The sequence below is a fragment of the Anser brachyrhynchus genome (assembly GCF_964034855.1).
Source record: "Anser brachyrhynchus genome assembly, chromosome: 1".
In the NCBI taxonomy this organism is placed as follows: domain Eukaryota; kingdom Metazoa; phylum Chordata; class Aves; order Anseriformes; family Anatidae; genus Anser; species Anser brachyrhynchus.
The window spans coordinates 188,927,660-188,953,634 of NC_137694.1; the positions used below are offsets into that span (position 1 = coordinate 188,927,660).

General features: G+C 43.3%; 2 protein-coding genes across 5 annotated transcripts in view; one reads left to right on the top strand and one right to left on the bottom strand.

Moving 5' to 3' along the window:
* Nucleotides 1–278: 278 nt before the first annotated feature.
* On the top strand, nucleotides 279–23,644 carry LOC308188439 (uncharacterized protein). 4 transcript variants are annotated; one of them, XM_080577440.1, is made up of 4 exons: nucleotides 279–2,247; nucleotides 14,171–14,308; nucleotides 15,676–15,821; nucleotides 20,119–23,644. In XM_080577440.1, exons 1-4 carry the CDS (start codon nucleotides 2,153–2,155, stop codon nucleotides 20,226–20,228), a joined length of 489 nt encoding a protein of 162 aa, XP_080433566.1. In that variant the 5' UTR covers nucleotides 279–2,152; the 3' UTR covers nucleotides 20,229–23,644. The 4 variants fall into 4 exon arrangements, 1 of the variants encoding a protein (XP_080433566.1); XR_013945504.1 differs by lacking the exon at nucleotides 279–2,247 and adding an exon at nucleotides 7,871–13,309 and having other exon boundaries at nucleotides 15,061–23,644; XR_013945502.1 differs by lacking the exon at nucleotides 279–2,247 and having other exon boundaries at nucleotides 7,871–14,308; nucleotides 15,061–23,644.
* B3GLCT (beta 3-glucosyltransferase) overlaps nucleotides 23,631–25,975 on the bottom strand; it is a 61,038-nt gene continuing 58,693 nt past the window's right edge. Inside the window, exon 15 of the mRNA XM_080577427.1 lies at nucleotides 23,631–25,269. Coding sequence (XP_080433553.1) covers nucleotides 25,102–25,269 — 168 coding nt within the window. The 3' untranslated portion in view covers nucleotides 23,631–25,101. The remainder of the gene's footprint in view (nucleotides 25,270–25,975) is intronic.

Sequence of the window (25,975 nt, forward strand, 5' to 3'; positions counted from 1 at the left end):
TGTAACTATTTCATGTATCTCTATATTTTCTTTTTGTATATTGCACTTAGGGCCAGATTCTGTCACTCTATCCACGTTAGCAGGTAACTTTGCTTCAGTGCATGAGCAAGCCCATACAAATCAGTGAGCAGTTTTTTACAGTTCAGTGGATGGAACAACTCGCTGCACCTAATGGAGCAACTGTTGGGATCCATGGGGGAAGCATTTAATTTTTCCTTGGTAATGTAAGTTAAGACATCAATGGAAACAACTAATTTTGGTGAAAATTCGGTCCCTCCGTTACCCAAAATGCTTAGTACTCAGACTCTTGAATTGTGATCTTTTTTAATTTTCTCTACTGGGAGTGCTCTCCTGGGCAGCAAAATGACAGATACTGAAGTAGTCAGTATTAAAGCTGTCAAGAAAGGTGCTGAGAAAATGTTTAGAAAAGAAGCGAGGAGATACTTGTATACCATTGCTGAGCTCAACGTGTACATTATTATCTCGTGAACAGCTGGCTTTTTAGTAAGACTGTAAAATAGAGTTTTCCACTCCACAATGTCACAAAATGAGTTTTCCGGAAGAGTATCAATACAGCAAAGGTAAAGTGGGTGAGATAAGAGCTTTGGTGTTTTTAGCAGGAAGAGAACTCATCACTTTTTTCTTTCTTTCTTTTTCTTTTTTTTTTATCCCAATCTTCGAACCTAGCTTATTTTACTCAGCATCTTTGAAGATACGAATGTGCATGCATTCCTTCATAATAAATGCTTCTTTGCAATTAGCACAGCTAAATGCATCATCACTGGTTGTGATCCACAGATTCAGGAGGGGTCAGGCTGCTGCTGGCTCTGATCAGTCAGAGGCAAAGAAATGAAAGCACAGGCAGCTACGGCCACAGTGCAGCGGGTGTCTGCGGGACACCAAATGAATAAAGTAAAAATGTAACACAACATGCTGTGAGGAGGTGCCCAGGATAATTTGGACTGAGGAACCAAATAGGAGAATGAGAATGCCTTAAAATAAGACATTTTCTAATGGTCGGGAAGCAACTGAAGAACAGCACTCAGCACTCATTGAACACTATCTAGAATACTCCAGTTTTGGGCCCCAGTCTGAATTCCTGCTTTGAACATGAGACCTTCTGACATCCCTGCCAAACCTGAAAGATTTAATGGTCCTTAGGTGGGTTATGACAATGGTTACATGACCAAGGTAAGATATACCCCAAAAGAGAAGGCATTGGATTTTAAAGGAAGCGTAGGGCTGTTTTGTAACTGTCAATAAGGAGATAATTACCCCGAGATTTACTATAGTTTATTTGGAAAAAGGTTTTCACTTGCTTCTGGTTGACTTGCAGATATAGGAGAGCATTCAAAAGGAACAGATCACAAAAACATTGCTGTCATGGCTTCAAATAATTTTATTTTATTTTATTTTTCCCTAGGAGTCTGCATATACAAAATGGCAAAAGGGCTTCTGCACTCAAGCAGGGTAGCAAAAATTAGCTGTGGTGATTCACCCGATTCTGACAGCAAATTAAACAACCCTGTCCTTTGTGAGCCAGAGCTAAAATATACATTTTTAAAAAAAATTTTAAATTTTAAATTTATTTTATTATTTTTTTTTTCTTCTCCTTATGAAGATAGATTCCCTAGAGTAAGTAGGCTCATCTCTCAACAGAGGAAACAAAGCCCTCGTTGAAAAGGCTGTTTTCTTCATAGGCACCGATGCCTCAAATACAGTGACATCGAAGCTTTTGTAAGGCATGTTTGTCACTATAAAATTGAAGAGGGAATTATCGATTGCTTGCTGGACTGCTTTGAAGACGCCAAACTATCTCCTTTTGGAATATTTGAAAATGAGGTGAAGCTATTCACTTTGGTGTCGCATACCAGCAAAAGAAAAGTGACAGTGAGCATTTGTGGTAGATTGCTGCCTGCGGCATGGCAGCGGGTGTGCTATGGGGTGCTTGTTGCTTCCTTCGGAACAGTCTGCAGCCCTTGCCGACCACCTTCACCTGCCCAAAGAGCTTTGGACTTGAAAGGTATTGAGTTTTGTCAACTTCGAAGGTATAAAGTGAGGCACTTTCTCACTTGATTGCTCTTCCTCATTTTGTACCTTTGTCCTAAAATCCCTACCAGTTGCCACTAGGTATTTTTCTATTATAGACGAGATGGTTCTACTGCAATTAAGTTCCAGAAGAAAGGATGAAGATGGGAAAGGTGAAGAGAGTCTTTCAGTGTGTGAGCACTATTTCACTTTCACAAGGTACGTAATATGACTCCGTGATGCAATTTTACAATTACAACAGTCCGATCTTGTGTGCCTGTGGTCTACAACATCATGATTGGAAGACAGCCTAACACAAAGATTTAACTTTGTTTAGTCAGGCGCTTACCTGCAAATATATCATAACAAAGCAAACCAAACAAATTCCTTAAACCATAAACGGAGTTCATTCGGAGGTAAATGCAGTTGTTTTCTCATTTTGACCTCAGGAAAAGAAATATATATTGAGAGAATGCCAGTAAATTGCTGGCTTTCAATCAATAATAGGCACTGAGGAAGGACATGGCACCAAATAAGAAATCTAAATGTTTTCATTTGCACAGTGGTAGCAGGGGGCTTCTATGTGGTAGCCTCATAAATACAGGATACCTCAGAGTTACTGTGTCTTTAGTCATCAGTTTTTAGAGACATTTTATTTCTCTAGGTAGCTTTATAGGTGCAATGTGTGTTGTGTTTTTTTGTTTGTTTGGTTGTTTGGTTGTTTCTTTGTTGTTGCTTGCTTGTTTGGTTGGTTGTTTTCTGTTTGGTTTTGTGTTTTGTTTTTCTTTCTGCAAAGGATGATTTGGGGTAGTTTTACTCAGTTCATCAGTTAAGCAACTGTTTCACCATTCTGCAGCTAGGATTGTCCCCCTCCTCCTTCTTCTACCTCCAGGGACGGGCAGCCCTCAGCTCAGGAGGAAAAGGGATTTTGGATGCATTTTGGGAGGGACATTGAGCATCACATCCTGGGGTTTTCTTATGGAAAGAAAATCCTTCTGCATATATATATATATATATATTTTTTTTTTTTTTTTCTTTCCGAGAATACTGTGTTCTCCACTGCTTTGGAAGAAAGCTAGGCTTGTTCTTCAGAAGGTGTTAAAGACTGTGACTTCACAGACATGTCTGCACATATTCAACAGGTCTGACATTTCAATTCAGGATATTTTACCCTTTTAAGCACATATGAACAGAATCTGAGCAGGCAGCTAGATTGGACTGTGTTCACCTGTTTTCCAGTCTGACTGCACATTCTGTCAGAATTTGGTAATTTAGTGTAAAGATAAAGAAGTAGATTATCCCATGTGGAAGGGAAACACAGTGCCTCTCCCAAGGGCCCACCGCATTGGTCAAGTTATTCCTTGCTCAGAGGAGGCATCTTAGGATGTTAATGCCCATGAATGATGCACTGGGGGCAGCAGCCTCTCTGTACATGCCAGACACCTTGCCATGCCTCTCAGCTGGCTGGATGTGTCCTCATGCTTTGCAGTTCTTCACCCCATGCTGTAGACACCTCTGGGAACTGGCTGTGCAGCTGATAAAAGTACCTATGAAGATATTTGTTAGCAAACACATACACTCACCTGAAAGAAACAGTGTGGAAAAAAATACTCTTTTAAATCTCAGCAATAAAAATGAAGTCCCTCCAGTTTTCTAATTTCCTTTGATTTATCATAGCTGCTATCTAGACAATAAATAGACGATAAGAAGCTGCAATTAGAAATAAGCAATTGATCTTACCCAGACAATGTCAAATGTATTTAAATCAACATAAAAGCCTTCTCTGAAAGGCTTAAGTGTGATGACATCACTCATTATCTGTTAGATGATGTTTAACTAGATGAAAATTGCCATTTTTTACTTGTTTGTTCAAAATAAAAGAAGACTTACATTGGTGGCTGTCTGTACCTGTTACAATATCTGTAAAGGTAAATCCTAGAGAGTCTTGAAGTCACTGGGTGTAGTAGACAAAAACAACCTATTGGGTAGATGTACAGGAAGATTTGACAGGGTTAAAACCGTATGCTTACAAATTATTTTTAACAGCAGCCTTCTTCATGGCAATGAAAAAGGGAAAATGCATTTTTCAAGGGCTGAGGCAAAAGCATTGCAAGACAACACTGCAGACACACAGTTTCAACCCAAGCAAAAGTCAAGATGGTGCTCTTATCTGAAGTGGCTGAGAGAGGAGGCTGGAGAAGACAGTCTGAACTGAGCACTGAACCTCTGTGAGCACTGCCAGAAAGAAGGCAAAGTTTTATTTTAAACAGGCATCTGGAAAAGACACTTATGTATGCAGCTAATCACAGAGACAGCCATTGGAGCTGTGCTACTGATGAGAATTACCAGAATGCATGTGCCAACGGGGGAACCGGCTACCAGACTGTGGCTGGACCTCCAAAAGACACTCTGGAGGCCAGGACAACCAGTAGGCCAAGAGGATGACATGGGAGTAACACCACTGCAGGAAAGCACCACAGCACGGAAAGTACCATTTCAAGAATAGCACAGGTCTAGTTTTATGATATGGTTGAGAGGAGCCATTTCAGAGGTATTCTGAGCAGACAGACAGGAACACAGGTGGCTTTCAGGAAATTCAGGAGGCAAATGTAGACAGCACAGTCTTAAGGAACTTAAAGATGAATAGGAAGAAATCCATGGAGCAGTTGTTAGAAGTTATGCCACAATTCAAAATCAGAGCACAGAAAAGGGACCCATTAGATTAGGGCAGATAATGCCCATGGATGGGAAGGTGAGAAGCTTGTCCCAGCTTTTTTTATAAAATCCTGGACAATTTCCACCGAATGGCCTCTGCTATGGATTGCCAATTCATTGAGTTTCCAGCTGTCCTGGAAGCCCCAGTTGCTAACTAGGGATACCTCTGCATTAACAAGTTTTGATGACCTACTTTGTCAATTCAGGTATGTCTCTGTCACTTCTCTATCCCACCTATTGCTTACATTCTGCTGTAGGTGAAAAAAACTAATCTGTGGAGATAAGTAACAAAGAGACAAAGAACAACTCCTGCCTTGGTTCTTCCCTACCCTCCTCGTTTGATACTCACTCATGCAGAGGCAGACTGAATATCGATCACTTTCCTGTCCATAATTTAGTAACCTGACTTGTTGTAAACACCCTTCAGTCTTCAAAACGAGACGAGTAGAGCATCTTCTTGATTCTCCTTGAGTGTGGAGAGAACTTGACATTTTTTAGGTCAAAAACACAAATAACATTTGGAATGTGGATCCCAAGCAAGGGATAAATGCTTGTAAAACCAGAGCTGTGGTTTTTGATCTTAGGTGAATAATACAGAATCAGGCGAGTATTCACCTCAAAAAGAATATGAAGTGAGTCCGTGGAGAACAAGAAGTAGACTGTGGAATTCAGAAAGTATCAGAATAAAATTTTAGAAGAATAAAATTGAGTTAAATTAGGCCATGCAGATCTAAAACGAAAAGTGAGAGAGTTTTGATCATGTAAATGAAAGAGGAAATTTGTGGTCTGACCCCAGAGCCAAAGGAATGCCTTGTCCCAGTTTTCAGACTCCCACTGGGACTCTCAGCAAGCCAAAGCAGCCCCTCTGGTTCACAATTACAGCATGAAGTATATTTCATTTCACAGAATCACAGAACTGCTGGGGTTGGAAGGAACCTCCAGAGGTCATCGGGTCCAACCTCCCTGCCAAAGCAGGCTCCTTAGAGCAGGCTGCCCAGGTAGGCGTCCAGACGGGCCTTGAATATCTCCAGAGAAGGAGACTCCACAACCTCCCTGGGCAGCCTGTTCCAGTGCTCTGTCACCCTCGCCGTAATGAAGTGCCCCCTCATATTCAGCCGGAACCTCCTGGGCTTCAGTTTGTGCCCATTGCCTCTCGTCCCGTCACTGGGCACAAAACAGGCCCAGCTCTCTCAGCCTGCCCTCGTATGACAGGTGCTCCAGGCCTCTAATCAGAAATAGTGCTTGTGGTTCTGGGAAAACCTAAATGTGAGCTGTTTTTGCTTCAGCCTTATTTGAATCTGTACCATTTTAAAGCTGCTGGGAAGGCAGGAAGGCAGGAAGGCAAGAAGGCAGGAAGGCAGGCAGGAAGGCAGGAAGGAAGGAAGGAAGGAAGACGTTATTTGCAAATATTAAATAGCAAAGAGTTTGTGTGGGGACTTAAAGTAATTCTTAGGAGCAGGGTATGGGCTTATGTTTGTTCTGATTTATGTGTAGAAATGGGGAGTCAGCTTCCAAACTGGCTTGTGCCACTGCGTGGCCCCAGTGGAGCTGTCATACTCCAGGCTTGCACAGGGCACAAACCAGGAAATAATTTGACTCAAGCTAATAGTAACTCAAACAAAGGGCTTTACATAGCAAAACATTGGGCCAGCAGATTATAAACAGTCCCTTAGTAATGCTATATTTCAAATTTCTTGACTCTTTACAGACTACAGGAGAAGCATCAGTTAAGAGGGGATGAGCCAGCTTCTCCTCTCAGCTAATGGTGTAGGAGGGTGGGGGGGATAATTCTTTTTGTTGCTGTGATGTATTTTAAGGTCTCCGCTGGAAAAACATTGCTAAGTACAATTAGCAATTTTAAAAAGAAAGAAAGAGGTGAAAATGGAGGGCAGGAAAGATCCCAAATCCCTTAATTGACATATGAAAAGTTTAAGAAAACAAGCTGGGAGCCTGCTTTTCTTGCAGTCACTGGACTGTGCTGATGGGAGGCCCTTGCAGGGTGACTTCCACAGGACTCTGGAGGCTGATATTCACAGCTCCGTTGGACAAACAAGCCAGAACAATACTAACACGATAAATGTTCTATGTTAAATTTTCATAAAATTCTCATTTTTATTAACTTTACATGAAATTGGGCAACTGAGTTTCTGGGAAACAGTGTGGCGATGTACTACACTTGAACTGAGCTTTGTCTCAGTCAAGAGTCAAAAAATGGAGGGATGATCATACTCTGACTGGTTTTACACTCAGTAATAAATGCAGGTAGCAGGTCAGCAGCCCAAATACAGCAGCTATTATATTTATTTGCAAAAATTATGTGTAGTTCTGTACTAGGATTACCAGACACTTTTCTGATGGCCTATAATTGTGCTGAATTTAGTGCTCTCAACTGTTTGAACAGCTTTCATACGGTTCATATTAGACATTTTGCAAGGTTGGATTTAATTGTTTATACATGCAAAGCCATCAATAACTGGTGAGCCAAACCGTTTTTTCAGATTGACCACATATTCTTTTTATTTATTTTTTTTTCCTGAAATAAAAGAATTCTCTGCAGCAATTTTATCAAAATAGAATTAGATGCCGGCACTGGAAAATTGTTTGGAGGAGGATGTAATTAATGTTTTGTAAGATTTGGATCTGCATGGTACCTTTTATAACTCATCTCTGTTTCGCTTGATACCATGTTTTTACCAGATACCATGTTTTACCTGATGGCTGCTAGAAGTGTCTTAACTGAGGCTGCTTAAAAACGACATGTTCTTCATGACATGTTCAGTGACATTTCCCCTTTGCCTAATTAGCAGAGAGTGCTCATTATTTTGATAGTGCATAGCCAAACCAGCCCGGGAAACAGAGCTGATTTCTGTCCTACCTCCTATCAAACATTACTCATCATTTGAACTCTAGCTGAAGAACTCCAGACCTAGTTCTCATTTATAGCTTTTTAAATAATAAGAATCAAAACCCTGATCTTGATTAAGAACTAATTATTTAAACTCGAAGAAACATTTTTATCTGGTAGTGTTAAAGATGTGATCTTCAAAGATGTGCAGCTCACACTGACATCCTGAAAGGTGCAAGTGGTCACTTTGTAGTGGGACCATTAAAGCTGGCAAGACTTAAAGTGGTCCTGGGCCTGCTCAGTCTTGCAAGAGATGGGAGTTTTTTTGTTTGTTAGAACCTTTCTTACGTTTAGACTCCTGCTTTCAAGCATCTATGTGTGATTTCACTTATCTATGGATAACTTTCTTTTGAGACTGTATAGCTGTGGTCAAAGCCCTGTAAGGTCTCACACCTGTTAAAAGAGCTCTGCAGTAAGGCATCCCATACATTTAAGGAAGGAAAAGGAAGTAGAAAAATGACAAGGACAGAAACCTGGATGAGGCTATAGGGTTTGGGGAGAGGAAGATTTTGTTCTATCTCCACAACCAGATCCCTGATCCACCATCTCATGTTCTACATCAGGGCTGAAGACAGGATGGGAGATGTTTTCAGTGTGGTTAAAATCCTGCAAAAACTGCACATCATTCAAACATTGGATTTACTTGTCAGAATTCTGAAAAATAAGATTACTCAAATGACAGAATCCCTCCCCATATGATATCATTCAAAATATACTGCACCTATTTTTTGATGAAAAACCAGCCCAGGGCAGCGTCACCAGCTTTGATGCAGAAACAGGACTGGCATCTCCTTCACTTGGAGCAATCAGTTGCTCCATGCATGTGCCAAACAGTGCCCAGAAATCAAACTAAATAATGCAATAATTAAATGGAAAGTTTCCAGAGCAAATATGTTGGACTTTAGTTATTCCCATCCATTTATTCCTTATGAAGCTACCACATTAAAACAATCTGCTTGTAGGCAATGTTTCCAAGAAGAATTTTTTTTTTCTGAAGGTTCTCTCCAGCCAATCCCTCGTTGAAAACAAACAGAAACAGAAACAAAAACATGTGCCAATGGTGCTGATACCAGGGAAGTGGGGACATAAGCAAGCTGAGGACAGTGTTCAGCACTGCTCTGGTTCAGATGGAGGACAGCACGTGGGTCTTAAACAGCTTCAGGTTCCTTTCCTCAGTCTTTCTTACAGGGGAACAGAGTTAAACTGTGTTCTAAATAACTCCAGCTAACCACTTTAAGAGAGCTCCACATCTTCAAAAGAACCTGATAAAACGCGCAAGCTAACATGCGTTATTTAAGAGCAGCTGTTGCCATAATGACTGTGTGCAAAGAATAACAGAGCCACAAATCCCAGGCACCACATCCTGCAACAAAACCCGTGCGGATGTAACCCTAGGACCTCATTAGCCTAATGGGACTTACTACAGCTAAGAAACATGTTGACAAGGGGCAATGGCTTTAACATATTGCCGTCCAAAATTCAGTTTTTCCCCTTACTTCTGTCTGCTTGGTCCGGCCCTGGGAATTTTGCCACTGAGAGCTGGCTTATAATAGCTGGATCGGCTCACTTTTCTGAGTGCTTAGGGAAACTGTTAATGCCTGCACTGAGTGCTAGGCAGCGGCCAGCGACACTTTGGGATATGTCTGGCCCAACAAGGGAAAAGCACAGTGCAAGTGATAGCTGGTGCTAATGAAATCTGCCTCCTTCGAATCTATGCAATATTGGCCTGTGCAATATTGATTCATTCAGAGTTTCCTCCTGAGAGTACAATTATAATGCAGAAACAGCTCATGGCGGTGTATCAGAGCTACACACACAGCAGACACACACCAGTAAGACAGAGAAGACGAAAAGAAAGCACTAGGCAGAGCTCCAGAAGCACCACTTACAAGGTCCTAATGAGAGCTACAAAAGGGAGCTTTTTGGGTGCTGTTTTAAAAGGGAAAAGACTCAAACTTGTTCAGTTTTTCGCAGGCCAGACAGTTAGGTCATTTGCATTTTGGCTAGCTGCTCACTGAGAAGCAGTAAGTAGAGACTGCATAAAAGCTTGAATGATATTCAGCGAGAAAAAGGACTCTGAAAGCACCAGGTCATACATATTCTGCTTTCCGTTACTTGATAAAAGAGTTTTTACCAAATAACTCCCAGGACTTTATGTAAAGGCAGCTCGCAGAGGTATTCACATGCATGAAGGAGGTTTCAAGAGCGTTTCCTCAAGTGGATCTGATCACTGTGCTCATGTCCATCATCTCGCTAAGGGTGAAGCGCTGTAATTCAAGTATGACCTTCACAGAAATCTCCATTTGGGCAAAAGCTCAGTTTGCGTGGCCTTTGAGAGCTGAACGAAGTGCTACCTCTGTATTTGATCCCGAGCACAGGCCCTGGGGTCGGTCTGGGCTTAGGTATGTTTGTGTTGGAGCCCTACCCACTGTTTCCTCCGAGCAAACCCAGCCTCAGAGCCTGCTTTTATTTTTCCATCAGCCACAAGGCAGCCATCGTGCTCACTGTGACAGACAACCTCACATTAATCATGTGAGATAAGCCGTCAGGCAGCTCTGCCTTCCACCCAGCTGATGTTGCAGCTCCCATCCGTCTTCCTTCCTTTTCTTTGAAAGCAAACAGTTCACCTTGGCTTTAAATCTGCACATTAAATCAAGAGGAATACCTGTCTTTTTTTAGCCTTTGAAAACATTTTAATCTGTTCCTTTCCGACAGACAGATATAGCTAGAATTACCACTAATGGGTTTCAATACACAAAGGTTTATGACTTGGTGGCTGACACTGCTTATATCATGTGGGTTTTTATTTACATAATTGTGTTTGTCTTGATTCCCCAAGCTGATATTTATTAGCACAGAAGAACTGGCAGAGCTGATATAAGGAGCAGTATTTAAAATATATTTGTCAGCCAAAATGAATCTATGATACAATGTGCCTCTCTGGGGGTTTCATAGAAAAAGCCTTATTGAAGAGCGTTTTTGCAGGGGTTGTGCAATTATCCTGCTCTTAAATACAAGCATATATGTGTACCAAACCAGTACTCAGTACTCATCTATCAAGTATAACACATGAGCATAGATAAAACTAACTGTAACCAAAATACTTAGCTTTCCAGAGATACAGGTTGTTCCTGTGGCCAGAAAACTAAGGTAAAATAAAACGGAGACACACTTCATGGAGGTGGTTTAGTTTCAGGTGTTTGGCTTTAGGTATCTGTGGCTTTACAGATTCCCCTGGACTTGCCTGCACTTTAACAGCCACGAGCCTGAGGTACCAGTTGATGTCTGAAGCTATTGCACCTCACCGGGCACAAAGTAACTTGCCTGTGGTCACACAAGGTTTTGCAAAGACCCCAAACTTATTTTTCCTGTCCTGTCCTGCCCACCTCAACCAATATGCATCCTATACCCATTGTCATGCTGGTGGGCTACTGCTGCTGCTGCAACACAGCTGCTCTGGCATCTGCTCTGTGCACCCCACCGGTGCTGCTCAGGATGGAGGAATACCCCAGGAGATGGCAGAGGGAGGGGACTTGGGCAGTCCTATAGAGGCTTCTCACTGCAGTCTCATAGCCTGTAGTGGTCCTCGGGGGGATGATTCGTGTCCTCTCTGTGTCTGTGGGGTTTAGCCCCCTTTGTCAGGATGGCAAAGCTCTGGCAGGAGGAGGTGAGCAAGAGGTGTATGCAGGGAGAAGTGCTTGGGCCTCGAAGGTGAGCTGGGGAGGGAGTTCATGGGATCACCCCAAGTGTACAAGGAGACAGGCACTGCCTGCAAACCTGCAAGTGGGGAGAAGGAATTTTTATGCTGACTGCTATTAAAAAACCCTGCCCAAAGATAAACCATTACTGAGGCCTGGTTTTGAGTGAAATTTTGCTTAGCATCATAACTAAATCATCACAAAGAAGGATTTCAGTAGAAAAAGCTATGGTTAAAAATAATCGAGATGCCATCAATCTTTGAATATTTGAGACTATTTAAACCTTTTTTCCTCTTAATGTGGGGGAAGAAGCTTGCTGTGCCCAGGGGAACAAGCCCTGTCATGAGGAGCCTGAGGCTGCCCTGGTGTCACCTCCTGAACCAAAGCAGCATGGACCCAAGCGTACAGCCTGTGCTTCACCTAACTATTACTGCCCTGACAAACACTTAGATGCAGCTCCCAAGAATGAGAAGAACCAGCACCCAGAAAGTTCTCCTCATTGTGAACACAGTCAGGAAGCATTTTGAAGCTGTTTTATTACTGCCTTAATATAGCGCTGCCTTTTACTAGACACAGGTTGAAAGCCCACTGTCAAGTCCCACAGGAGCCCACTGACATGCTGTGGGCCACCTCCTGCTCTTCTCAACCCCACGGGACACCGTCTGAAGGCAGAGCCACCACGGGGTTGTCCAGGCCTTTTGGCACTCCTGAATTAAAACAGCTGCTCAGTGCATTTAGCTGCAGACTCTTGGTCATAGCAGAGAGCAAAACAGCCTGGTTTCCTGGGAAAATTATGTCAAAAGGAGTCCCGCAGGCTATGGAGAATTTTCTCCCAGCTTTGCATAGAAATTATACAACAGCAGTGTTCATCGGCACTGCTGAGTTTTGCCTGGTGCAGAGGAATTGATTAATGACAAATTTCTAACTGTGCTTTGGTCTTCAACGGGCAGCAAAAATCCCCCTTTTCATTTTTATAGCACTGAGCTCTGTTCCTCCTATAAAGCTATTCCACTTTGACTGTATTCACCAGGCATTTCCAATTCCTCTTCATGATAACCCTTTGGCCAAATCCTGAACGCATTCAGCAGTTACACACAGGAACCTTACCACCAGGTAAGGGGCTGGCTGTTAAAGTGCAGAGAAGAGATTTGCCAAGGTGCTGCGAAGTGCAGAAGGCAGCTGAGCGCTGTTATGCAAGGAAACATCAGATTTCATTTTTGCAGACTATTTCATGCAGCAGGGACTGGAAGAAGTGCTGATGCTCTGTGGACCCGGGGTGCTTCCTTACATCATTCCTGTCAGCTGATGGCACCAATATCTCCTCTGTGGGAGAAAAGCAAAGTAAATATGCTGGTATGTGAGTGCATAGAAACAAGTGCAAAATGGCAGGTGGGAGGAGCAGGAGAACAAATCTGAGGTGCTCTGGGCATTTCCTACCCATCAGATAGCCTTGGTCTGAACAAGACAGCTCTGATGATGTAAAGGGCACTCCACATTGCTAAAGTCCCCTCAGCCTCCCTGCTAAATCTCTGTGTGGATGATGGCTTTATTAGACCATAAACAAGCCTAGGTAGGAGGAAAAAGAGAAAAATATTTTGGCAGGGAAGCCAAATAACACTGCATGAAAAAGAGCCTCTAAGGGTCTGGTAAGCCATGGGATCTCTGAAGCAGTACTGGGTCTGAGAGCCAAGTGGTGGGAAAGTTTGAATGGTTTTGGAGGTCTTTTCCAACCTTAATGATTCTACGACTCTACGACTCTATGTTTTAGGAGGAACCTGCAGACTTGTAATTATCCCTGCAGGACTGATGAAGTCTAAAGCTTTGCAACACCCTGGGAAGAAGCCCCATCAGGTTAATCCACCTCAGCTCTTTTCACAGGATATTTCTCCCTGCCTGGCTGACAGGTCTGATCTACACCCCCAAACAAACAATGAGAGAAACAAAAAAATATATACTCTACCCTGTGAGTAAATCTTTTCTTTATTATTATTATTATTTTATTTTATTTCCCATATTCATAAATAAAATGACCCAAGACACTTACCCAGCAAAGATTATAACGTTTGTTGTTCAATAGCTTGCAGTTTAAAAGTCCTGCTTCCCACTGCTAGGGGCGCAGGACAGCCGTGAGGACAGACAGCCCAGTGCTGCCAAGGAAGGATGCTGTCACTCAGGAGCAGAGGCTGCAGGGAGAGGTTGGAAGCACGAAACTTGCTCGGGAAAGGGTGGTGAGGCAGGGCAAGCCAGGGAATCCACACATCCCGCTGTAACCATCGGTGATCTCCAATCTCTTTGAACCTATCTTGAAAATACTTGGAAGTTTATAAAGGTATTTCAAGCTATTTGTCACACCCTTCATAGATTTTTAAACATTTTTGAAAGTTTATCAAGGAAAAGAGCTCTTATGCCACATGGATGTGTATTTCTTGAATAATTAATATTATCCTCCAGGGGATGACTCAGTCAACTCAAATGTGATTTGTATGTGTAATGTGGACTATTTCTGCTTGTGCAGTTCCGTGAGATGTATGAGATGTAAGAGTGCATTTTAAGATACATTCAAGGAAGACAGAATTAAGATAGTCCTGCAACATTACTCCCTGTGCCTGAGATGTAGAAGCCCAATATCCACTCACAGTTATCACACTTTCTTTACTTTGGTCTTGCAGTTACTCTGAGGGGATGCGAATGACTCTGTGCTGCAGAGATGCTCTGTGTCCACAACGATCTGGCTGTAACTTTGCTGAACACTGCTCAGCAGGAAGCTGGGTAAGCTCAGCCTTGCCATCTGTGTGGCACCTCATACCTTTCTTTCTGCCAGCAGATCTGGCAGCCGCTCAGCCAGTGGAGAGGAAGACCTGGGATTTACACACTGCTCCTCCGGGTGTACTCTGTGCAAAGCGGAACACCTTCAGCAGCAGCCCGTCCACCACTGCTGCTCTGTGGAGTCCAGTGGCTCCAGGTAGTACAGGGGGGTCCTGCTTAAAGCCTAGAGATGGGCGTTCAGGTTCCATTTCAGATGACATCCCACCTTGTAGGTGATGCTCTCACCACCATCTGCTTGGGTAGTGAAAGGCCTTGTGCTCTGGGTGGGGTTCATAAACACAGCCTATCACCAGCAGTAGATGCAGAAATGTCTCGTCTGTAAATCCCAGTGAAGGCTCAACATCAGTGCACGCTCACAACTGAGGACAATCTGCCTGTTCTCACTAATAGGTACTCGGGTGTCTGAACAGCTTAGACAGAAATGGTTGCAGCTGTGAAGTCTAAGCCTTAAATGCTTGGATCCCTTTGGGGAACTTCAGCCTGTGGAATGCAGGCACGTCAGGAAGGGTTTTAGCCAACAAAGGCATTATCCTAATCCAAAACATAGCACCCTACCAGCTACTATGAGGAAAATTAACTCTGTCCTAACTGGAACCAGGACACACACCTGAAAAAAAATAATGCACAGGACAGGATAAATCATTAGCTGTATGCTCATGGATATTGTACCATTTCCCAGTTCAGATGTAAATAAAGGTACTTATTGGTGGCCACTAGGTAAAATGAGTTCCCCAAAGCTGTTGAACACTGTGGTTTAACAGAAACAGGTGTCTTTGAAATGGGTCTTATACATGTACAAATGTGGTAAAGAAACACTTCTATATATTGTCTTTGAGCACCTGCTCCATTGAGATTGTCACTGAAATGCGGGGTTTTCTTTATTTGCAGATGGGAGAGGAGAATATGGCTTGGACATCTGGAAATCTGCAATTAATTACTACATTTTTCACTATTCAGGGGGACTTAATGGAGAATAGGACAATTTTTCTGAGGGTTAGAGTCATTACAGAAAACCGTATTCATATCTTAAAAGATGAAACAGCTTTAAAATTGTCTTCTCTAAGCTACGACCCACAGGTCATGTACCTGAGAGCTGTCTAAAAGACAGGCATAATTACATTATATTTTTAAGTGATTTGAGTGAGAAACTTTGTTCTTCACAGCCCAGCCTGCAAATGCCTGTCCCTTCAACCAGCAATCAGTAATTCCTCTGAAGGCTGACACGGGGCTGCAGAAAGCCAACACCAGAGAGCAGCTCCTTGGAAGAGAGCAGTAATTCGGAGCTCCCTTGCCAGTCCTGGTGTGCCCTGCACTTAGCAGTGGGGCTGCCAATTAGGTAGCTGGCTGCTCTTGACATGCTTTGAAGATACAAATTGGTTCTTCGGTTCCATCAGGGCAACAAATGAAGCACTGCAATTTTTTTTTTTCCACAGTGGAAGCAATTGCTTGTGAATATTAAAGGAGATATCTGCCTGCACCAGTCTGTATTCTGATTCCCCTTAGGTGCTTTGATGCTCAGCCTCAGCAGCGAGCACTTCTCTTCTTGCACCCATGCAGAGGCCGTGGTAGGGAGAAACCTCAATCCAACCAGCGAATAAACAAAGTGTGCACTCTTACAAGCAGCCCACCTGTGAGCTGGTGTGAGCAAGGTACGTCCACACAGGATGCGACGGCAGCCACAGACCCAGCGGGGAGCTGGAGCAGGTCACCAAGCCTCCCCAGCCCCTCCGTGTCACAGCTCCACCTTCCAGGCAGCACAGTCCCTAGGAACCCTCATGCCAGATACTGGTAATGAGCCCTGTAAGGGGGCAGAGTTGTAATTGAAAACAGCCTCTCCTTCATGAGCAGAAGATTTAAAACCTGCACATCACTGCGGTAATCGGCCAATCAATTTCCCACAGGATGAAAGCAGTGGGAGGACCACAGGCAAAAGGGAGAGGGAAAAAAAAGGGAGGCAAAATCAAGGTAACAGGAGAGACGAGCTGAGCTGTGACTTGAAGTAAGTGATACAGACAGGCTGAGCTGCTTCCTATGGGGCCACAAGCTGCAGATAACCCCTCCTGTGGAAAGCTCCTGGGGCACCACTGGCCAAGCAGGGGGAAGGAATGGGCACTTGAGTGGGGGGCTTGCCCTGAACAGATGTGTAGGGTGCATGGATCCAGGGTCGGGGCCCTGCAGAGGTTCTGTGCTGCTACCGAAAAAAAAGTGGGAGTATTTTTGTATAAATGTTACGTTTGAATCTCTCTGACATTTTCCCCTCAGTGCTAATTATTCCCAGCAGCTTCCCATCATGCAGCAAATGCCTGGCACTGTGACAATAGCTAAAAATGTGTAAATAGACTCTAGAGGAAAGTGCCCGGAGTCACCTTGCAAAGTTAAAGAGAACCTGTCAACTAAGTAAAAATAAGTCAGATTTCAATCCATATTCAGCAGCTTCAAAGACCTCTCAGAGGCAGAGGCTCAGGGAGGATCTTATCAATGTGTGTAAGTATCTGGTGGGAAAGTATAGATTAGGTGGAGCCAAAGTCTTCTCAGTGCTGCCCAGTGCCAGGACAGGAGGCCATGGGCACAGCCGGGCACCCAGGAGGCTCCCTCTGAGCACCAGGCAGCACTTCTGTGCTGGGCGGGTGACGGAGCCCTGGCACAGGCTGCCCAGAGAGGCTGTGGGGTCTCCTCCTTGGGGATCTCCAGAAGCCACCTGGACGTGGTCCTGGGCAGCCTGCTCTGGGTGTCCCTGCTTGGGCAGGGGTGGCACCAGGGGCCTCCAGGGGTGCCTGGACTACTCTGTGATTCTGAGTTTGTGTAAATGCTGTTCTCAGGGAAGTAGATGTGACAGGTACTCTTAGAGGTAACTAAAACATGGAGGGTCTGCTCACCCAGAAGCAGCTAGTACAGCATTGCCTCCAGTCCTGTCAGCAGTGTGATTAATACTGACTGGAGTCAATGAAATACTCACCAGGAGCTGAGCTCCGTCTTCTTCACCTTCTCACACCAGGATAAATGGCCTGGCTCTGTTCACAGCTCCAGCATTAAAAAGACTTTGCAGGATTTAAAAAGCTAGAGTTCCTGTCATGTACAAGTGGAAATTACAGACAAAGCCAAGCAACTTCGCTGCTTGGAGCTTCAGCTTTCAGGAAGCAAGTGCCTCAGAGCAGGGTCTGGACAATGGTGGCACTGTACAGGCCCAAGGCTGTATCTCCACCCAGCTCCCTCCCTCATCTCTCTGCCAGTTTCCTGTGGTTTTAGCAATAAATTACCATCTTTAGAGACAAATTGTGGCAGGAACTGCAGTGTGTCAGAGGATACCACAAGCCCTGGGGAGAAGATCTCACTCCTGAATTACCAGAGTTTTCTGAATGCTAGTTCTCATGTAAATTCAGGCCTGATGGGCCTGTGGGCTGTGCAGACCCGGAGCCAGTGGCAGTACTGCTCCATGGCTTGTCATGGTTCCCCTCATGCCTGTTTGTCAGAGCTGTGCCAAAGGAGCTGCTTGCACAAAGGTGTTCAAGAACATTTGGTCTCAGCTGGACACGTAGTCAAAAGTGTGCCTTGTGTCCATTCCTTTCAACCTGTGAAGCCAGAAAGTCAGGGTGTGGCAAAGCACACGAGAGTGGGATGTATCTTCAGATGGCCATCCAAACTACTCCAAATGAGGCCAGGCAGCGCCTACCAGAGTGTCAGCAACCTAAAAGGAGGCTTTGCAGTCCTTTTGGCGAAGTTCAGCACAGTTTTGCCAAGCCAAACCCCATTCCTGGATACTAGTGGACTTGAGGGAGCAGCAGTTCCAAGGACATCTGGAAGGAAGCTGTGGCCTCACAGGGCTGTCAAAGTGAATGCTGGAGCGTGTCCAAGAAGTTTGGTCCAAGATCCATCAGAATAGACAGAGCTTTCTTAGGATCTGGGGCACGCAGCCCCTATGGTGTGATGTCAAGGGAAACAAAACAGGTCAGCTGAACACCTAGTTTGAAGGAAACCGTCATAAGCACAGGAAAAGCTTCAGATACCTGAAGGTACATCCTACTGATGAAGAAGATTTCTAGGGATAATCTGTCATTGTTTTTAATAACTTTTAATATATGTCCAGCAGAAACAGTGGCTATCAGATCACCTTCATGAATAGCTGTGACAGTTAGTAGGATGTCCAGAAACCTAAAGGAAGCTGCTGTGACAGATGTCAGGCCTGCAGAGGTGGGGCATCCTTCATGAAAAACATTAACTGGGCCCCACCAAAATATAAGAACTGTGAGATGTGGAAACCTTTAAAGAGTTTTTACTGGAAGGTGATCACTGGAAATGACCCACAAAGAACTGAGTCCCTCAGCCCCAGCAGGCAGCACAAAAAAATGGAAATGTAAGTCCCTTAAAGGAGACCTGGAGTTTCTTAGCACTCGGAAGAGAAGGCAGGGTCTGCTAGGTAGCCATGGGTGGCCACCAGGCCAAAAGATTTCACCCAACACCTTAGCTGTGAGGGATGACAGGGTTGCATAGCAGCTCCCCCCAGGCACTGTGTGAGCAAATGTGGCAGGAAGGGGAAGGGGCCTTGGGTTTCTCTTTGCCACATTAGGAAAGCTGGTGAAGAGAATTTTTTCACGCAGGAGGAATTTTATCGAGTTATGATGCCTTGTCTGATGAAACTGGAAGTCAGTCAAATGAAGGAGAGACATAAATTATTCCTACGAAACACGGGATTTAGAAAGAACACAGGTTCAGCCCTGCCTTGCAGCAGACTGTCATTTCTGGTTAGACTTTGGTGCAGATTGACCTCAAAGCACTTTGTATTCAAATATAGTCCCTAGGAGATCAAACCGTAACTAGCCCATGTGATAAAGAGACTACCGACAGATGGGTCTGATGCTGTTGACGTATCAGCTCCAGAGCTTGTTCACTTCCTGGCATGAAAAGTTGCTCAGTTTCTCTGGGATCCTAAAACCACATTCAGCAAGGAGAGCTTGGCTGACTGCCCTGCAGAGCCTGGGCTTTGGGATCCTTGTCTTTAGCATGTTCCTTAAGTTATGGTGAATCATCACTTAAGTTTGAATGTAAGGTCCATCATGGTCCATCATCCAAGCCTTGGCAAGAGTTTTCTTGTCTGGGCTCCTCAGGCACTGACAGAGCAGAGGAAAGCAGGGATTTGACAGATGCTCCATTTTGACTCTTCAGCTCAGAGGTGGCTCCGGTCTTACACAACCACAGGATGCTCTGATGCTCTGTGTACACAGGGACTGAAGCACTACCCATAACCACCATCAGAAGAAACCAAAAACCCAAAGTCTCGACTTTGAACTAAACTGTATGCATACAAGCATTACATGGAAAGAGTCACAGTGAGGACAAAGGTCTGTTAGCCTGGTGTATCTGCCCAGTTTTAAGTATCGGTAGTTTAGAGCCTTAGCTTGAAGTTGTTTTTTGTTTGTTTGTTTTTGAAACCATTGTGTTTATAAGTTATTTATGGACCTTTGTTCTGTGATTTTGTACAAGTCCTTTTCAAGTCCTTTTGCAGTTTTCAGCCTCTGCCACAGCCTGTGCTGTCAGGTCCTGCAGTTTAGTTTTATGCTGTGGGAAGAGTCCTTGCCTGTCTTGAAACTACTCTGACAAGTTCACTATCAGAGTGTGACAAATCACTCCCTACTCACCCTTGCTGTATCACTCATAATTAAGGGGACCTCTGCTCCACTCGTGCCTTTTCAAACGGATAATTCTTGGCTGTTTAGTCTTCCCCTGTACAACTTCCCTGTGTTCTTACAGATCCCTATCACCCTTTGCATTGTTTCTCGCCATCTTTAAAAACAAAAATGAGCAATAGAATATGTTACTTTTTAATCCAAAAGTATGATGTTTCCTACTTAAATGAGTGTTGACAAGTAAACAGCTCAAGGGGCCATAAGAATCTGACTCATCTCGTTGCATTTAAAGTTTCTGTTCAATCTCTCTTCACATCTCATACAGGCAATGACAATTCAACAAGCCTGGCCACAACGTCACTTATTGGGATCTATTCAGTCCCTCAGCTGGATGGTTCTGCAGTACAATCTTGTGTTTTTCAGTGCATCCAGTAGAGTGCTGTGGTGCTTGAATAATGCTTGCCAAGACGAACAGCGTTGTTGTTACATTTGCCGATGGAGCTGTAAGCTGCATTAGCTGTGGTGTTTAAAATTGGCTGTAACTTCTGCTATTTTGGGACCTTGCCCGTGGGCAGGTGGATGTAAAGGCAGGAGTTAACCCACCTCCACTCGGAGCCTGAGCGCTGCAGAGGCTGGGGAATGGTGCTAGATTTACACACGAGGAACCAAAGCAATGGTGTGCAGCAGGAAGCTGACCATAATGAAGGTAAATCCACAATCCTTCAAGCTGGCAGTGACACAAATGATAAAACTCCTCACAAAGGCTTGGTAAGACCAACCGTAACATGACCTAAAACCTACGAGCATACACGTGCATGCACCAATGTGAAGACATAAAAGCTGCACAGACTGTGGGACTGTGGTACGTTCTTATAGCTTCACCTCAGTGTATCTTTACTTTCTGCATTTCTACAACCTCTACCCCGTTCGTTGCAACCCATCTGACATTCCAGGACACTCTTGCGAGAAACCAGAAATATCTTAAGAATGCAGTGGCTGAATTGCTAGCAAAGGTCACGAGAGCACTCATAGGCAGCGGCTATGAGGATGCTGGAAGAGCAGCAGATGTTTTATCAGATTTTGAAAGACTGTCAGGACAATTACAGGCTTCTAAGAGGAGCATTTGTTGAAGCGTTAATTATACCACTTAGATGAACAAGTGGCAAGACTTGATGGAGGCGAGCCAGCTCTTGTAAAACAAAATCATGTCTTATTCTGATACGACTTTTAATCTTTTTTCAGACATTCAAACTGCACTTGACAGAGTTCTTCACAAGGAGATAATAACTTGGTAATTATGGGATGATTGTCCACATTTTATTGAGTTAAAAATGTATTTCAGTGTTTATTAAGCATCAAGTAATTCCACAGCTAGTATTTGTAAGATCAGAAGCATTTTAGTTCTTATAATCCATTAACAGGAAAGTTCCAGTATAAACAAACCATAATGGCAAGAGAAAGAACAAATGATTAACTTGGTTTGTCAGGACAAAAGTCCCACCAAGAACTTCTCAGCAGAGTTACATGAATGGGCAGAAGGAGGCCACAGGGCTGCTGTGCTGGCTGAACCGAAGCTCGTGACCTGCTCCATGTGAGAAGGTCCCTCAGGGAAGTATCCCTGATAACCACAGCCACACTTGTTTCCAAACACAAGTTGTGTTTTCCAAACACAAAGGAGGGTTTGGTGGGGAAAGGGAAGGTCAAAGGTGCAGCCTTGGCTGCAGTGACCGTGAAATAGTGGAGTTCAGGATCCTGAGGGCAGCAAGGAGGGTGCACAGCAAGCTCACGACATGAGACATCGGGAGAGCAGACTTTGGCTTCTTCAGGGATCTGCTTGGTAGAGTACCATGGGACAAGGCCCCGTGGGGAGGATGGGCCCAAGAAGACCGGTTAATATTCAAGAGTCAGCTCCTCCAAGTTCAAGAGCCATCCAACCCAACGAAGAGGAAGTCAGGCAACAATGCTAGGAGGCCTGCATGGAGGAGCAAGGAGCTCCTGGCCAAACTCAACTTCCCCTCCAGTCAACATTAGTAAAGCTGCACTTGGAATACTGCATCCAGTTCTGGGCCTCCCAGTACAAAAAAGACAAAGACATACTGGAAAAAGCCCATCAAAGGGTCAACCAAGATGATCAGGAGCCTGGAGAACCTCTTCTGTGAGGAAAGGCTGGGAGAGCTGGGGCTGCTCAGCCTGGAGAAGAGGAGGCTTAGGGGAATCTCATCCGTGTCCCTAAATCCCTGAAGGAAGGGTGCAGAGAGGACGGAGCCAGGCTCTGCTCAGCGGTGCCCAGTGCCAGGACAGGAGGCCATGGGCACAGCCGGGCACCCAGGAGGCTCCCTCTGAGCACCAGGCAGCACTTCTGTGCTGGGCGGGTGACGGAGCCCTGGCACAGGCTGCCCAGAGAGGCTGTGGGGTCTCCTCTTTGGGGATCTCCAAAAGCCGCCTGGACGTGGTCCTGGGCAGCCTGCCCTGGGTGTCCCTGCTTGGGCAGGGGTGGCACCAGGGGCCAAGCAGACTCAGCCCTTCTGTGATTATGTGAAACATTGGATTCATAGCCCTCATTCTCACATTCAATCAAGTGTGAGACTCAAACATTTCATCACTCACCACTTATGTGTCCTGCTATATTAAAGACATCAGTATTTCAAGATTGTTTTTGTCTCCTAAATGCAAAGAGAATTCCATGAAAGAAACAGCTTAATACATGTGAATAAACATGTTATAAACACATTAAAAGGAATCAGTCAATAAGGATCCCCATGTGGTTTTTTTGTTTATTTCACAATACAGTTCTGGAACTTCTCAGAAAAGGGAACTTCATACAACTTTACAATCCCATTCTAATTTGCTTGCTACAGAAGTGATTTGTGAATTTCCTTCTCTTGCTTTGCTTTAACATTACACCATTTATAATCCCCTTGTTTTTCTTCAAAAATCCTTGCACTGCTCAAGCTTATTACAGACCAATTTTGTCCAGATTTCAGATAGTAACTGCCTTGCTGAGTCTTCTAAAACTAACTATAGAAGGCTTCAAATTTTGAGAGTTTTTTTCAGAAACTCTGTTTGAAAAAAAAAATCTTGCATTTTTCAGTTCATGGAGTAAAACATCACTTTTGCCATGCTGCTGCTACAGATGCATATCATTAATTATGTCTAAAAATTTAGAATGACTTTTTGGGACAGGATACTTGAGTAAATTACTCCTTCATTGTTTTCAAAACTATGAAGACTGGAATCAGAAGTCTTATACTTACTAATACCTCCAGAATTCTTGCAGTAAAGCCCAGAGGAAACGGCAAGAGAAAAGGTGGACTTTAAAAGCTACTACTACCTTAGTCACATCCGAAGAAAATGTTTAAGTAAGTAACCAAGCAATGAGTGAGTTGATGTCTTCCAGTTAAGACAGAAGCACAGAAGTGCAACACAGTATGGATCCAAAGCTTATCAGCTTTGCCTGACCTATTCTGCCTCCACGAGGCCCAAGGAGATGTGAAATGTCACCAGTTTGAAGTTGGAAGTGAATGGACTATGTGATTAGACCTTTGAAGAATGTGATAATGATAGCATCATTATAGATGGAATTTTGTGATAGCATCAAGACTGCCAATCACATGAAGAGTCCACTGCAAAAGCATTTTTCATTTGTACAAAAATAGAGGCTTGAAAATTAACCTCATCTGGGGAAGTATGTAAGAACAGAATATGACATCAAACAAAAATCTTTAAACACTCTTTTAGTACAACTGACCATCAAATATTATTCAGCTGATAAAATTACGATGCAGTTGCTTAAAGAATCCTGTATTCTCTCTGCAAAAAGGAAGAAGGCACAAAAGGTTAAACAAGAATGCTTTTATTCAGCTCTCACAGTTCTAAACAGTAAACATAATTAACGATACATCCATGGTACCAGACAGCATACTCCTGGTATCAGTAAAATGTCTACTGTTTAAGGCACTGATAGTGGGAAGGAAAAAAAATACGTAACATGGATTGCTCCTATTTAATCAATACTTGAATCTATTATGAATATGTGCTTGCTATTCAAATGCTTCTAATTCCACAAGCTACATTCACAAACAAGTGTTTATACAACTTCAGTAATTACTGAAACAGGAATCAGTGGCTCCCCTGTTTAGGCGTAAGAACAAGTATTGCATTACTCTGAATGGAATCAATTTCTAACCTACCAAAAAATAAAATAAATCCAGAAACAACCCCACAAATGACTTCAGCAGTATGGCTTTAAGACCCTGTATTTGGTTACAATATAGCAAGCAAAGTTAAATAACAGCATACAAGTGCCATAGTCTGTTCTTGAGAAGTAACAGTTTTACAGTATAAAAATTAGTTCAAAACATACTAATGCCGGTTTTTGTACAAACATTTTTACAAAACTGAATTGCTCAAAGAAAAAAAAAAATCAAGAACATTTAAATATGAATCACTTTTTACATGTTTTAAGCATAAAATTACTTATCTTGGTGATATAAATTAGAAATCCTACAAACTTTTTAAAGCTGGCATTCACATACTACTGAAATGCACACGTCAGAAATACTGAAGTGTTAGTTCGTCGAAAATCCTTAAGAGTCACATTTATACTTGCCAAATAGAGACACAGCGATTTAGATTTCTAAAGGAGCCACAGTGACCTCCCGTGGCCACTTAAGAAATCCCAGTCCTTAACCTTTTCGTCTATTTTGAACATGACATTCCTCAGAAATGCTAATCAACTTTAAGGTAAAATAGTAGTTCACACTTGGTCCGCCTACCCAAGGGAACTGCAATATTTCTGTTTGAAACGAGTATCAAGGAACACGGCCTTCACAGAATCCAGCTCCTGGCCACAGAAACAAAGTCATGTCTCCCCTCTATCAGGAACCTGTTCCAGAACGGTTTAGAGAACTGTTTTCTGCAGGTCAAGCAGACACGAAGTTCAATAGATGTTTAACAGATGTTCAGTATTAGGCTCCCAAATAAAGAACTTCAGTTTTTGCAAGAACAAAGGAAGGAAATGTGAACTGATGCTGACTCAAAGTCCAAAACAGAACACAGATGAAGTTGTAGGAGACATTTTAAATGTGTGGCAAGTTCATTGGTATGTAAAGCCCTAGAAGAGAAACCAAACTAACAGAAGAATCCAAATGTCAACTACATGCCTTCTTCCATTGCTCTGAAGGAATGTAGCAACCAGGAACAAAACAACAACATCTATATTACAAACAGATGATCAATGTAAGAAAAGCACAAAAATCACAGTAGTGTCAGCCTCTCATCTGCAGTACATTCATCAACAACCTGCTGCTTATAAATCCTCCCTGTTGTAACCAACTTTCTTTCCATTGAGTACCTCTTCTGCGTTTGGTGCCAGCCATGTAAAATATACCTTCACTGGATCAATATTCCAATGCTTGTGAAATGATACTGGAATCTGGTGAGAAAGGTAGTCCTTTGGGTAGTCCATTGGCCGTGCCTAAGAAGGAAGAACAAAGCAAAAGCACCAGTAATCAGTTACGAAGGATAATTTTAGAATCAGAAAGTATCACCACTCAGTGGCCTCCGTTTCATAACAAAGCAATGTGGCATTGACAAACTACATAGGATGACAACAAAGGTTATTTGACATCATCCTGTTAAATTACAGGCAACATTTTAGATCTTAAACTCATGCTGCAGTCATCATGCTATGAAGTACACTGACAATAACTCTGCCCTGTTTCTTGAAATTAAATGGCTGCTATCTGTGAATGCAAGCAGCAAGCAGCATTGTTTGTGTCACATCTGTTTAAACATTCGGTTTGGATTCAATAACGAGGAAATGATTTTACCTAACGTTCTCTTTGTTTCTCCTCTTACCGAGAGATGTCAGCACTGCCAGTGTGATTGTAGGATCCTAAATATAGCAACTGAAATGTATGAAGTTTTATGATGGCAAAAGATCACCAAACGCAGGTGATACTGTGGTGCCAGGAAACCGCATCATTTTTCTTGATCACATCACATAAGAAGAGACAGAATTACAACAAATGCACATAATGCAGCTGACTTCCTAACGTGCCAAGCATGTTTTATTTTCTCTGACAATTTGATGGCAGGTAAATGCATCATTATATAAACAAGCCTAATCTGTAGTGGTCTCTGTAAACTATTTTTTTTTCCTAAATAAAAATGTTGTATAG

Excerpts from the sequence above, each read along its gene's own strand:
- LOC308188439 (XM_080577440.1), top strand. The coding sequence starts at position 2,153 with ATGGTTCTACTGCAATTAAGTTCCAGAAGAAAGGATGAAGATGGGAAA. Across the intron at positions 2,248-14,170 it reads CACTATTTCACTTTCACAAG|ATCTGGCAGCCGCTCAGCCA; the intron begins GTACGTAATATG and ends TTCTGCCAGCAG. Across the intron at positions 15,822-20,118 it reads TGTGAGCTGGTGTGAGCAAG|GCAATGACAATTCAACAAGC; the intron begins GTACGTCCACAC and ends CATCTCATACAG.